This window comes from Neovison vison, chromosome 14, assembly GCF_020171115.1.
Source record: "Neovison vison isolate M4711 chromosome 14, ASM_NN_V1, whole genome shotgun sequence".
Classification (NCBI taxonomy): domain Eukaryota; kingdom Metazoa; phylum Chordata; class Mammalia; order Carnivora; family Mustelidae; genus Neogale; species Neogale vison.
The window spans coordinates 32,018,360-32,033,551 of record NC_058104.1 but is presented as its reverse complement, the minus strand read 5'-3'; the positions used below and the strand labels follow the sequence as shown (position 1 = coordinate 32,033,551).

At 40.3% G+C, this 15,192-nt stretch overlaps 1 protein-coding gene across 4 annotated transcripts in view; it reads right to left on the bottom strand.

The window, feature by feature from the left end:
- Positions 1-4,581: 4,581 nt before the first annotated feature.
- The window catches only part of ANKS4B (ankyrin repeat and sterile alpha motif domain containing 4B), a 20,548-nt gene continuing 9,937 nt past the window's right edge, over positions 4,582-15,192 (bottom strand). For 3 of the 4 annotated variants that reach the window (XM_044233007.1, XM_044233009.1, XM_044233008.1), the window contains one exon: positions 4,582-6,609. In XM_044233007.1, the coding sequence (XP_044088942.1) occupies positions 5,535-6,609 (1,075 nt within the window). In that variant the 3' untranslated portion in view covers positions 4,582-5,534. Of the gene's footprint in view, positions 6,610-13,379; positions 13,624-15,192 lie in introns of all 4 variants that reach the window. The other variant, XM_044233005.1, reaches the window with a different exon arrangement.

Genomic DNA, 15,192 nt, shown 5'->3' with positions numbered 1-15,192 from the left:
CTGTTTCCAGGTCTCCAAGTGTCCACAGGACCCAGTTTTGCTTTCCCCAATCCCTCAGCTCTGTTTTCTTCAGTGTTGGTCCCATTACTAAGTAAGTTTTCCCCCTGGCTATCCTCTTTAGCAACCCTAGCAGAAATGGAGATTATCCCAGAACTGAGACTCAGACCCTGTAGGTCATGTGCCCATTTATGTGCCTAACATTCTGGCTAAATGAGATGGATCAATCTGGCCCAGGCCAGTGCCATTTGCCTATCCCAAAGAAATATCATCCAGGGGAATCTGATGTCCCTATTATCCAGGCCTGGGTCACACACTCCCCCTTGAAGTCAAGAATAGACTCAGTCCACCTGACCACATGAAGTAATAGAAGGGAAGGGGTCTCTTAGCAAAAAGAGGGAGAAATGGGTATTGGATAGGCAAATCTATAGATGTCCACCAAAGTATCAGTGTTGAGAGGGTCATTAAGAATCATCTAGTCCAACCTTCCCAACTTACAGTTGGGGAAACTGAGGTGTGTTTTCCCTAGCTCCCCTGAATCACTAGCAGAGTTGTGTGACCTTTGGCCTGCCGAAGACCCCATCCAAATCCACCCCCATTCCTAGGCTGGTTATCAGATAAGTCAGCAGCAAACAAAAGCATTTTCTATTGCTTTGTTTTCCTACCCAAACTCTTCCTAATAGGTCCTTTTTTCATGTTCTAGGTGACCTAACCCCTATTTTATCATGTTTGCCAGACTCTGAATGGGGAACTTTGCACGGGAATAAAATATCCATTTGATCTGCTTCTGCACATCCCAAGTGACTGTGAAGTCCTTCTGGGGACCTTAATGGTCACAACACTAAAGGATGTGTAGGGAAGGATGTATGGTAATGGGATTATTAAAATTGCCTCAATTACAGTAATTTCTCTGATGTTGGCCATAGCAACTTCTTTCTAGATATGTCTCTTAGGCAAGGGAAACAAAAACAAGAATAAACTATTGGGACCACATAAAAATAAAAAACTTCTGCACAGCAAAGGAAACAACCAACAAAACTAAAAGACAACTTACTGAATGGGAGAAGATATTTGCAAATGACATATATAATAAAGAGTTAGAATCCAAAACGTATAAAAAATATATACAACTCAACACCAGAAAAACAAACAATCCAGTTAAAAAATGGGCAGAAGATTTGAACAGACATTTCTCCCAAGATGACATCCAGATGGCCAACAGACCATGAAACAATGCTCCACATCACTCATCATCAGGGACATGCAAATCAAAACCACAATGAGGTATCACCTCGCACCTGTCAGAATGACTAGAATCAAAACCACAAGAAGCAACAAGTGCTGACAAAGATGTAGAGAAAAAGGAATTATTATGTGCTGTTGCTGGGAATGCAAATTTGTGCAGCCACTGTGGAAAAGAGTATGGAGGTTCCTCAAAGAACTAAAAATAGAAAAAACTTAAAAATAGAACTACCATATGATCCATTAATTCCATTATTGGATACTGACTTAAAGAAAATGAAAACATAATTCAAAAAAGATAGATGCACCCCTGTGTTTATTACAGCATTATTTAGAATAGCCAAACTATGGAAACAGTACAAGTATCCATCGATAGATGACTGGATAAAGATGTGTGTGTGTGTGTGTGTGTGTGTGTGTGTGTGTGTATTTAATGGAATATCACTCAACCATAAAAAAAGAATGAAATCTTGCCATTTGCAACAACATGGGTGGATCTAGAAGATATAATGCTAAGAGAAATACGTCAGAGAAAGACAAATCCCATATGACTTCACTCACATGTGAAATTTAAGAAACAATTGAGCAAAACTAAAAAAAAAAAGAAAGAAAGAAAGAAACCAAAAAAACCAGACCCTTAACTACACAGAACAAACTGATGGTTACTAGAGGGAAGGAGAGCCAGAGGATGGGTGAAGGGGATTAAGAAATACACGTATCCCGAAGAGCACTGAGTACTGTGTAGAATTATTTAATCATTATATTGTGTACCTGAAACTAATATAACACTGTACATTAGCTATACTGAAATTAAAATTTTTTTTAAATTGCCTTAATTCATAGAGATCTTCTTTTGCTCTTTCTTTAAGAACCCCTACAATAGGGACGCGTGGGTGGCTCAGTTGGTTGGACGACTGCCTTAGGCTCAGGGCGTGATCCTGGAGTCCCGGGATCGAGTCCCGCATCAGGCTCCCAGCTCCATGGGGAGTCTGCTTCGCTCTCTGGCCTTCTCCTCACTCATGCTCTCTCTCACTGTCTCTCTCTCAAATAAATAAATAAAATCTTAAAAAAAAAAAAATTAAAAAAAAAAAAGAACCCCTACAATAACTCTATTCTAGGCCACCAAGTTACAACAGAAAAGAAACAGTCCTCACAAAGGTAATTAAGAGGTATAAACTTCTAGTTCTAAAAATAAGTCATGGAGATGAAAAGTACAGCACAGGAACTATAGTCAATAATATTGTGATAACATTGTACAGGGACAGAGAGTGACTACACTTATCATGGTTGCACATTTCATAAAGTATATAATTGCCAAATTACTGTGTTGTACACCTGAAATGAATGTAATATTGTATGTCAAGTATATGTTAATAAAAACACAAACACAAACAAAAACCAAAGTCCTCATCTCCAAAAGCACACAGTCTAGGAAAACAGAGCTGTAAAAAGACAATTACAGGACCATGCCTCAGTGTCGCAGAAACACACAGTCAAGGTCCCAGCAGGAAATTATTGCCACACTCAAAAGGGGTGATTGGAGAGAATTTCATGAAGGGACTGTTGAGAAAGGAGAGGGGAGAGTCACAGGAAGCAGGAAGGGACGGTGAAGCCTGGCAGGGCCAGCAACAGTAGGAAGATGCTACCACTCCTGAGTTGGCATAAGCAGTTAGGGAACTCGGCACGTATTGGAGCCACAGCAGTAATTCTCACTGTTTCACTCATACATTTTGAGACAATTTTTGCGACTATTGCCGATATGGTAATTACCCTTTAGATGAAGCAACAGAAGATGTTTGGGGAATGGTAGAGACGCCAATGGAGCCTACAAGCTGAGTTACCTTCATGAAAATAAAATTCAGCAGTTGAAAAAAAAAAAATACAACTCTGACCACCCATTCTGGCCTCACACAGGTTTATGATTATTCATTGGGATAACATAAAGGGATTATGTTTGGTTTCTTCTTTTTCATCTAGGAATTTTTCATGGAATTTTTAGGTGATGTTTTACAACCCACATGTCCCTTTCTCTCAGCACAAAATTGACATGAAGGCCAAGGGGGTGGTCGCAGTCAGAGCTCCAGTTCTACTGGACAAATAAACATTCTCCTTCCTGTATTTTCTGAGCCAAATGCTGCCCCTCCAGTAGGACAGCATGGAAAATTCCAAATAAAAACGAGGAACTCCCACGAAGCACTTAGAATTAAATCCTTTAAATCTAAGATCCGGTAACATTTCCACTGGCCTGACTTTTCTCGTTCTCCCAAAGAGGTATCTTTCCATTTCCATAATGTGATATTCTATCCTCCGCACAGCAATGCTGGTTTCCAGCTCAAAATTCTTTGTACAACCTCATGCTGCCTCTCATTTGCTAGAATATATCACCGGCTTTCTGTATTACTTTTACTTCTGACAATGATGTACAAAGCACCACTAGAAAGCACCTTTTTTGTTAACAGCAACACTCTTCTGGTGACTTCTACTTCTCCTATATCCTAGGAACCAAGATCTCATTAAGCAGATTCTGGGGAATACATAGAGAGAGGATCCTGGCATCTAAAATAATGAGGTACGATACTGGCAGGCTCAGATACAATGAACTTTTTCTGGGTGTCTTCTATACAGCAACCATTTTTGTGCATGTTTTTTGAAAACAAACGCAACCTCCGTTTGTTCCAGACCAACAAAATATGGTATTTGTAAACACAATCATCCCCTAGGGCAACATATTTATTCCATGACTGACAATCTTTCTGAATCAATCCATTGAGGAAGAATGAGCCAATTGTTCATCAGATGTAAACATCTGTATCCTCCTTAAGCATATCCTCTCCATGGTGCCTCTTGAAGCAACCCAAACAGATGTGCGAGAGAAACCATGCTGAAGATGAACAGCTGTTTCTATATTACACACACAATCAATGGTAAATTCCACTTGATGTAAGTCCTGGCTATAAAAATCCAGGGAAGCTTAGCTATTCATTTGGGCTTCAATTTGAATTGGGGATTGCCATTCAGAAATGTCAGCAGCAATGCTGCCAATTTATATTGCAGAATTTACATGTATTCAGACATGTGGTAATGGTGACAGACAACAGTAAATAAGAGATAAGCACATAACACACTTGAAAATGTAAAATTTCCTTTTATCATCAGCCTTCTCCTACAAATGACCTGGGTTTTCCCCCCTTTTTGAAATCTCGGAAGCCACTTACCTTTAGGAAAATTATCAAAGAGGTCAGACTTTTTTTCACTATCCTTCTTTTCTCTCCACTCTTACCCTCTTGCTTCAGCACTGTGTTAGATTGCTAAGACTTCCGTAACAAAATACCACAGACTGGGTGGCTTAAACAACAGAACTTTATTTTCTTACATCTCTGAAGCCTGGAAGTGCAAGGTCAAGGTGTTGGAAGTTTGGTTTTTCCTGAAGCCTCTCTCTTTGGCTTGTAGGGGGCTGTCTTCTTGCTGAGTCCTCACATGACCCTTTCTCTGTGCATGTGCATCCCCAGTGTCTCTTCCTCTTACAAGGACAACATCCACTTGTGTCCCTTAGGAGCCTTATGACATCATTTAGCCTTAATCACCCCTTTAAATGTCCTACCTCCAAATACAGCTATGTTGGGGCTTAAGTTTCAATATATGAATTTAGGAGAGATACAATTCATATTTTATAAAAGGTACCCAGTATTCTATTTCATTCTTCACTCTCCCTATGCGCCACTCTGTCTCTGTTCCCAGGAAGGAGTATTACAGACCCATGTCCATTACTTGTAAACATGCAGACATGTGTTGATGGGTTAGACACATTCAAGTTGGGCGTGAAGCCTCAGGCCAGTGGAGGAAGTCAAGTCTCCACCAACAGACAAAGTCATAGAGCTAAGGACAGAACTGGAGTTGGAAGTCCCCAGGCTATGAGGATTAGAAAGTATGCACCACACTTGCGTGATGAGAGATTATACTTTTTAAGTCCAGAGTTGGAAAAGTAAAGAAAGTTTCTCTCTGTCATCCATTTAACACTTTCTATACACAAAAATATCAAAAAAAACAATTGAAGAGAAACACCCTTTTCTTAATCCCAGGTCTCCCTGAGTTGCTCACTGGTGGTCAGAGTACACAGGTAGAGAGTATTTCTCAGAGTACAATTTGGGCTTCTTTTTTTAGGAGGGTATCTCTGAAACCCTAGAAACCAATCCCAGTGGTCTGGCATTGGGCAGAGGGGGTGTTGCCTGAGTGTTTCCAGTGGGCCACAGCATCACCCCATCACTGCAGGCTCACCATGTGGATCCAACATTCCATCAGAGGCTGGTGTCGACCAGTTGCCCAGGCTGTTGTAGTACCTGCTTCCTTCTGTTTATGGCATTAAGAACTTTCTTCCTGGGACCAAGCTGCATCTGTATACTCTGAAGGTCCTCATCAGTGCAAAGCAACAGAGCTTCTAGATCAATCTGCTCTCTCATGAAAATGGGAAGGAATTCTTCCAGATGATGGGACTGCAAAAATACTTCCAGAGGAGTAGCATCAACCACATCTTCCTCCCACTCCACTTCATCCTCATCCCAAGGCAGATCGTCTTCATGGCTGTTGTCCTCTTCCTCTCTACCAGCCTCGGCTTCATCAGCCTCTGCTGCTCCTTGTCTCTGTAGCAATTCGCTGCTCATTTTAAACCCTAACTCCCTCTTGCTGTCTAAGATGTCTTCGGCACTTGATAGTTTGTTCCTTCTAAAAACAATATTTCCTAGACCTGGACGGTTGAGAATGGATTCATGCTGCACACAACTGCCCTCCTCTTCTGAGAACTGGAGTTTGTCTGGGAAATCCCCTGAGAATCTGTCTTCTTCCTCTTCTCTGAACACTTCCATCACATTCCTCTGCTCACTCCTGCTCTCCTTTCCTACCTGCTCTGCTGTGTCTTTGTTCTTCTTGAACTTTATCTTGAAGGTGTCTTTAATGCCCTTAGACAGGGACCCAAATGTACCAGGAGCAGAAGCGTTTGAAAGGAATGACATGGAGGAGGAAAGAGTCCCAGATTCCTCCTTGTTGTAGTTTCGAGCCATCTTACTTTCATGCTTCTCTTGGAGCTTCTCACATTCTTTGATCTGCCTCCTGGCATTCTTCTGAGCTTGCTCCTTCAGCCTGATAACTTTCTTGGGGTTCATGATATTCTGGGCAGTGGCAGCCTTATCCAGGAGAGCAACACATTCATGTTGTTCTCTACTGGCAGCAGCATCCAGCGGAGACTGTAAGTTGTTGTCCAGGGCAAAGATGTTGGCACCAAAGTTGACCAGGAATGAAACACAGTGGGTATGACCATTGGAGGCTGCAACGTGCAGAGGAGTATTTCCCCAGATGTCGCATCTATTGGGGTCCCCTCTAGAAGAGAAAATATGAAAAATATATACAAAAAGTGTTTTTTCTTAGAATGTGAGGTCCAAAAAATAGAAATATTAATAAAAATAAATAATAAAAATGTTAATCCTGCCTCAGCATTCTGAAAGTCCAGCTATATCACATCTAGGCATCATAGGATCAGAAACAGAAAGAGCTCATCTCTATCTTTTATCTCCATTTTAGAAGCAGGGAAAGCTTTCCAAGAACCCTCCCAAAAAAGCAACTTTCATGTCTTGTTGTCCACAATTGGGTCACATGCCATTTCTCTTCTCTAGGAAGAGAAAAAGAGCTACCATTTTTAACTTAAGTCGATTAAAATCTTCCCCTGCAGTTAGGGATAAGATTATCCAGTAGTGTACTGGTAAATGTTTAACAACCTGTTAAGGGGGGAGATCAAAGCTCTGATTTATAGCATGTGCCAGTTTTTGGTTGTAAATACAGCCACCATGGCAAAATCCAAGCTACTAATGTTATATTACAGGATATGGAGTTGGGAAGAGATGTACAGTACCACACCTTTATAAATTACTCCCACCATACATAGAGATATAATAGATATGCAAAATCTTAAGAGTATAGGTAATAGTCAAATGCACTCAAATCATTAGGAAGTGTTACATTTTGAGTATTTAAAAATACAGTTTGTTAAATTTTAAGTTTAAATATTTTTAGTAAGACTCTTTAACAGATTCTCAGACTTCTGAAAACTTAGAATCATCTCTCATGAGCTGGTAAGAGCAGGTTTTCACTCTAACAGTGTTACGTCACCAGAGTCATGTGTAGGAAAACAAATATCTGAACAAAACTGGGATCCCACCAGCAAAAAGAGGGGAATGAATATTGGGTAAGTAACCGTGTCTACTATAACCAGTATTCATATAAAGGGTAGAACATTTCCATTGATTCCCCAGCTTACTTCCCTGTAATTACAGTGTTCCCTTTGTGAATAGTTCTATAACAGTTTGGGGTGGAATTAGGGGCACTGTTAGATGGCCAGAAACCCCATGCCAGCACAGAAACAGGCACTTGGTCAATGCTCAGTAAACATGCGTGAGATGAATGAATGCCTCATAGAATCTTGCCCAGGCTACCACCGCACCCCTCCTATGAGATGGTGAGTTACAGACAGACACAAACAGAAAATAAAGTGGTAACTTATAGTTACTATGGCTCTGGCCTTAAGCCCAAATCCCTGCTGAGAACTCTAATAATACAGGGACTAAAGGTCATCTTCCCCCACCCTAGACTAGATCCCCAAATCAGGACCTCACCAAACTTTCCCCAGGCTGGCCCTGTGGGAGGTCAGGAAAGAGGGCCGGAGAAGGCCTCTTGACATTCTTGGTGCGTAGGATGTGGAAAGAGGAGAGAAGATCTGTGCCCTTGCGACAGACACCTCAATGGTCTGGGGCGCTTCCACTATTCTGTGGTACTCAAATTTGGTCCCTGCATTAGTAAGAGTGCCTGCAGCTGCTAGTTTTCTATACATGCGGAATCTTGGACCCCTGCCCAGACTTCCTGAATCAGGATCTGAAGTTTAACAAGATCCCAAGGTGATAGAAAGGCTCACTGCAGATTGAGAAGAGTCCTCCCGGTTAACGCAGCCTAACCCGTGTCCAGTAATTTAACGGATCAGATTTATAAAACTCCTCTTGGGAACCCCTGATCTCCTCCTGCTCTTCAGTTATGAGCATCTATACATTCAGTGCCATTCCAGCCAAAACTGTCACCATCTCCTTCTTGGATAAAGACCAGGATAATTATCAGAGGGATAAAATAAGGCTCCGAGTGCCTAGCTCGGTGTGACACAGGCAGCACACTTGGGATCAGGCCTGTCTTGAAGTCGAATGGTCTCTAGTACAATCGAGTCTTACCTCAACACACCTCGGTTTTTCTATCTGCCCAGCGACAAGGCCTCAAGCTGAACTTTTATAGGACTCGGTGTCCTCCCCTGGATGAGGATGAGGATAATTTTCATGGATTTGTTACGTGAAAAAGTTAACATAAAGCATTAGGCATGTGCTTGGTACCTAGTTAATCTCCAATAAACTTTATTATAATTTCCCTTGTCTCTAAACTCATAATCCCTAATTTCATATATTTATTTTTTCCTCACACCCATCTGATGAATTTCTGTAATAGCGCCTGTAATAGCGTCTGCAACTTTTTAACACTTGAAATCTTACTTAATGTGTCCAACATTTATGGGCCAATCTCCCTAATTAGATAATAGGCCTTGGAGGGCCACACCTGTTGTCTTTTTGTCCTTTGTGTCAGATCTCCCAGCAGAAGTCTCAGACCCAATCCAAAGAAACCAAGCAGGTAGCTGAATGGAGCCGGGTTTCTCCTTTCTGTAAAGTCATAGCTGAGTGCAAGCTCCAATGCAAAAGGAGAGCTGTTCAGAAGCATCTGACTGCCACCTTGAATCCCAGGGGACACGGTATGGCCAGACCTTCCATTTTCCAAGTGGAGCCAGAAGTCAGGAATTTCATGTGAGAATTTTTTTTTTTTTTGAAATGTTGGCTCAAATTTAAAAGAAAAACACTGTGAAGTCCAAATAAAACACATTTGTGGACTAGATCCAGCCCATAAGCTGGCCGCTGGCAACTTCCTTCTGAGCAGAGAACAGCATGAACAGATGCCCATATGGGTGATGTTAAACATGGCATATCTGGGGGACCAGGAGGACATTTCAGCGTGACCAGAGTATATGGAGATGGGGGCGAGAGAAATCCAGGCAAAGAGGAAGGTAAGAAAATGTAATTTAATCTAAGGAAAGCAAATATTAAATAAGACAGTTCTATTGGGCAGTCCCTTCCAAGAGGTCTGGTCAGTACTCCCGATTTGTTTTGGAGCAAAGGAAAGCTCTTCCAGCCTTAGCACAAATGTGTACCTTAGGGGGGCACATAGTGCCTCACCTCCAAAGGTGTAGTTTTACTTTTCATTTATTTTAACCAAGCACTCATTTCCAAAGACCCCTTAAGTACTCTAGACATCAAAGAAGGATTGTTAAAAACATCCAAGATGGTACTATAAACCTAAACAAAAACATACTGGTTAAATTTACTGAAATTATTATTGAATTGGATAACTTAAAGAAGAAATTACTGAGTGGAGTGAGCTATGGTGGGGATGTTAAGGGTAGTAAGAAGTTTAGGTTAAATCTACATGCTTTGAGACAAGTAAAGTAGTAGAATTTTCCTTTCTCAAGAGAACTTAAATGAACCTTTCAAAATGGGAGGAAGAACATGAAGGAAACCTTGAGATGACCCCAAAGATGGGTAAGAAAATTTCAAATGCAAAATTTCAAATTTATAGATGAAACTGTTGGAAAGATAATTCAGGAGTTTCCCTCAGGCTATTCCCACCAGTTTCTAAAGCTGGATTGGTATGGTCACTAAATAGGCAATTTGCTTATATTAACTTACTCTGAGCATCTGGTCCTTTTCAATTCTTTATTTTGGAGTTAATTTGATTTTTTTTTTTTTTTGGTGAAGCTGTTTTCAGAAAAAAATATCAGTCTTTCAAAAAGGTTTTTCTACATAAAGAATATTTGGACTTACTAATAATCAAAGAAATGTAAATGAAAACAATTTTCCTGCCCATCAGATAAGCAAGGATTAAAAAGAATAGTAATACTCAGTTTTGGCAAGAGTATTGGCAAATAAACATTGATGGAGGAATTATAAAGTGGTTCAAGTTTCCTGGCACAACATGTGCCAAAAGCTTTTAAAACATAGCACTCTCTTGAATCAACAATTCTGCCTTTAAGAGTTTATTCTAAGGAAATATTAGACCTTTGTACAAAGATGAATAAGCAAGGATGTTCATTTCAACTTATTTATATGTTAAAAGACTGGATTCAAATTTAAATGTCATGAACAAGCAACTGATTAAATAAATTATGAAGAAACCATAAAACAGAATACCATGTTGTCATTAAAAAACAGTGGAGTAGGGGCGCCTGGGTGGCTCAGTGGGTTAAAGCCTCTGCCTTCAGCTCAGGTCATGATCCCAGGGTCTTGGGATCGAGCCCTGCATCAGGCTCTCTGCTCCGCAGGGAGCCTGCTTCCTCCCCTCTCTCTCTCTGCCTGCCCTCTGCCTACTTGTGATTTCTCTCTCTGTCAAATAAATAAAAAATCTAAAAAACAAAAACAACAACAACAAAAAACACAATGGAGTAGATTTCTCCTTTAAAATTACAAATGGAAAAAAAAAGTTCAAATGGTCCATAATCTATTCTTAATAATTAGAATCAGGCTTTAGAATAGTTTGTATAACATGATTGCCTTTTATAAGGGGGGGGAAATGTGCTTATGTGTATATGTTCACAAAGGAAAAAGTCTGGAAGAATATATGCCCAAATGTTAATGACTGTGAAAATTCGTTTGATTTTTATTTTATTAAATGTCTTTCTTTCTTTTTATATTTTTAAGATTTTATTTATTTATTTGACAAAGACAGAGAGAGAGAGAAAGCCCAAGTAGGCAGAATGGCAGGGAAAGGGAGAAATAGGCTCTCCGTGGAGCAGGGAGCCCGATGCAGGGCTCAACCCCAGGATCCTGGAATCATGACATGAGCGGAAGGCAGCCACTTAACCAGCTGAGCCACCCATGTGCCCCTAAATATGTCTTTCTAATAACAATGCAAAAATTTGCAATAAGTGTGTGTTCCACTAAGAATCAGGGAGGAAGGGGCGCTTAGGTGGCTCAGTTAGTTAAACATCTGACTTCTGCTCAGGTCATGATCCAGGGGCCTCGGGGATTGAGTTCTGCGTAGGCCCACTTGCTCAGCAGGGATCCTGCTTCTCCTCCTCAGGCTCCCCCTCCTTGTGCCCACGCTCTCTCTCTCTCTCTCTCTGTCAAATAAATAAAGTCTTGAAAAAAAAAAAAAAATCAGGGAGGTATATCACTTGCTTCCATTAGAAAAAGAAACAAAACTAAAAAAAATCCATGTTTACTTTATAGGCAAAATGAAATTTTGTTAATTGGGGCCATCTTCCAAGTGTAAGATAACATATGTAATTACTGCTTTTCATCTTTAAATTTTGAAAAGCAAGAAACAATTTTTAACAAAGCCAGATATTGGATATTAATGGTTACCACGTGAGCCACTGTCCAATGATGCATGACTGATTAACATCTAAATTCAATTTGTAATTTGTTTCCCTTTTGAAGCCTCTTAAATCTAATTGGCAAACTGATCCCACACAGCTCCTAAGCTATGGTCAATATGGGAACCTAAGAAAACCTGTACAAGACATTTTTTTCAACCTGTGTACCTCAGGGAAACATAACACAACAGAACATGGGGCCTCACCTTCCTCTTCCTCCACCCACCACAACATCCAGTCAACTGTAATTGATTCAGCATCCAAACTGCCACTCAAAAATATCCCTGTCTCCTCATCCCCATGGCCACTGCCCTTGTCCAGTTTGTCTCTCATCTCAACCACTAAAATGCCCCGGAACATTTTCTGTGCCTGCTATTCAAGTGCCCAAGCAAGTTTTATAAACACAAATCTACCACGTCAGTTACCCAGAGTAAACCTGACAATGGTTTCTTGTATCTTTGGGACAAAGTTCAATTAACTCCCCAACAGAGTTTCCAAGGCTCTTGTGATCTGGTCTTCCTCCTTAAATCCTGGCCTCTCCCCGTGAAATCCACACCCAGCCATGCTCAGCTTCAATGTCTGGAATGCACAGCGCTCTCACTTGCGGGAAACATTCTTCCTTCCATCTTCTGGCCAGCTTCTTCTCACCTTTCAAGTCCCAGCTCCAAGGCTCTGGAAAGCCTATCCACACTCCTTGGATTGGGATAGATGCCTGTGTCACTGATTTAGTGCTGCCTTTCCCGCCCTTTGTAACCTATGTTAAACATAACTTACTTAATTTCTGTCTTCCTCTCTTAAATCTGATCACCATGAGGAGGGGAATGGTGTCTCTCTTGTTTCTCCCAGCATCTCCAGTGGCCAATAAAATGGCCGGTACATTGCATATATATATATATATATAAATCAATACGTACGAATTTGAAATTAGCTCACTTAGCGCCTTTATTAACATTTTCTTTTTTTCCTTTTTTTAATGTATTGGGTTACAGTTGCCAACTCTGCCTAGCCCGTCTGGGAACAAGCAGAAGAAAAGAGCTAGCTAATTCCAGCATTAGAAATTTGGAGGGTGGTGTGTGGTCATGTGTATGTATCTAATAGCTAGTAAAGTTCAGACAGGCTGAGGTTCCCTTTAATAGCTTGTAAAGCCAACTACTTCATCTAAGAATCACGGGCTTGAGGTAGGACTGAATATTAGTAAAAGGCTGTGGGATCATAATGCCACAGACAAAAAATAAATAAATAAAAAATAAAAAACACCATTTGTTCCAATCAAGTTTGACATCTTCAAGTCAAGTAGAATAGTGATTCGTTTTTAAAGAGTCAATTGTTTACATTTCAGGGAAAAGATTTTTAAAAGCACAGAATTAAAATATATGTCTCATCCCCAAGGCAGATAACAAAGCCTAAGGGCTTAGAATCATTCTCTGTGTGGCTCATAAGGGATAAGCCATCCCCATGGTACCTGCTGTTAGTGTGAAAAGAGCACCTCCAGGCAGTTTTTTCCCTTTCTCTAAAAAGCCAATTATTTACACAGTCTAGAAAGGACAAAGTATTTTCATTGACTTCTCTGTCTCTCTTGCTGTTGTCTGCAAAATCCTACCAGAAGCACCGTCTCCAGTCAAAACTAGTAGGTTGAACTCACCCTCGGCTGCAGATTATTTCTAGGGCTTCCAGATTCCCATGGTAGGCTGCCAGGAGTGTGGGAGTCATGCCATCTTCATCAGAAAGATTCAGATCTCTCTTAGTAGCCTCTTTCAGAAGTTCCAGGTAGCTATCACTAGCCGCTTGGTGGTAGCGAGTGGACATTTTCTTCTGCTTGCCAAAGCCTGGCCTGATATCACTCTCCAGGCAGAGCAGGTTGTCAGTGAAGCAGCCTTCCTACAAAGCTGGTTAATCAGTGACAAGGTAGAGCGTCACCCCAGGACAAAGCTCATTCCAGCTTCCCCCCATGGAAGGCAGCCAGAAAGGTTCATAGCCCTGACCTTGGACCTTTCCTTTCTGGCATAGCTAGGAGTATTGAGGCCTGCTGGGTTCATCTTTAGTGCTGTGAGTCACATTTAGTTTATGTCCATTAGCAAGTCTTGAATGTAATATTGGTTCCTCTAGGCACAGAATGTGCCTAGATAATTTCCAAACAATTCAGAACTAGTCTAGTTCTCAGGGGAGGGCCTATTTTTTAATACTCTTTTATTGAGGTATAATTTATATACTATGAAATTCACCCATTTTAAGTGTCTAATTCAAAGATTGTCAGCAAATTTACAGTGGTGCAATGATCACTATAATCAAATTTTAGAACATATCTATCACTCTTAGAATATTCCTCATGTTCATCTGTAGTCAGTCCCCATTCCCATGCCCAACCTCAGGAAACCACTAATCAGTGTTCTTGATCTCTATAGATTTGCTTTATATGGGCGTTTCATATAAATGAAATCGTAAAATTAGCTTCACATAATTTTTTGAGGTTCATTCATTTTTTAGCATGTAACAATACTTCCTTTTTATTGCTGAGTAATATTCTATTATACCAATATACCAAATTTTCATTATTCAGCCAGTAGCTGATGGACATTTAGATTGTTTCCTCTTTTTGGTTTTATGAGTAATGCTGCTCTGAGCATTCAAACACGTGTCTGTGTAGACATATAATTTTATGCCTCATTTTGTGTGTCATGTTTGTACCAAAGAGTGCAATGGCTGGGTTATATGGCTTTTTATATTTAACTTTTTCAGAAATTGCCAAATTGTTTTCCAAAGTGACCAGACTGTTTTACAGTCCCACCAGCAATGGATGGTGAAAATTTCTCCCTATTCTTGCAGCCTCTATTGTCTTTTTGTTTATGGCTATCCTTAGTGGGTGTGAAGTGGTATCATTCTGGTTTTTAATTTGCATTTCCTACTGGTTAATGATTATGTTGAGCATATTGTCACTGTGCTTACTAGCCATTCTTACATCTTATATTTACATTCTTTGCCCATTTTTCTCATTGGGATATTATCATATTATTGAGTTACAAGAGTTCTCTAAAGATTATTTATTTCAGAAAGAGATGATTTATTTATTTCAGAAAGATTATTTCTGAAATAAGATTATTTCTTTCTTTCTTTTAGAAAGAGAGAGTACACAAGCAGCAGAAGGGAGTGGGGTGGACAGGCCAAGGGAGAGGGAGAAGCAGGCTCTCTGCTGAGCAGGGAGCTGGATGTAGGGCTCCATCACAGGACCCTGGGATCATGACCTGAGCCAAAGGCAGACACTTAACCGACTCAGCTACTCAGGTGCCCCAGACTTCTTTATATATTTTGGACAAAAATTCTTTACCAGATTTATTTTAAACTGAATGAAAATGAGAACACAAATCTTAAAATTTATAGGATGCATGTAAAACAGAACTTGTGGAAGAAATTAGCAATTTTATGACTGGTTCAGAAAAGGAGAAATATCTCAAATCAAT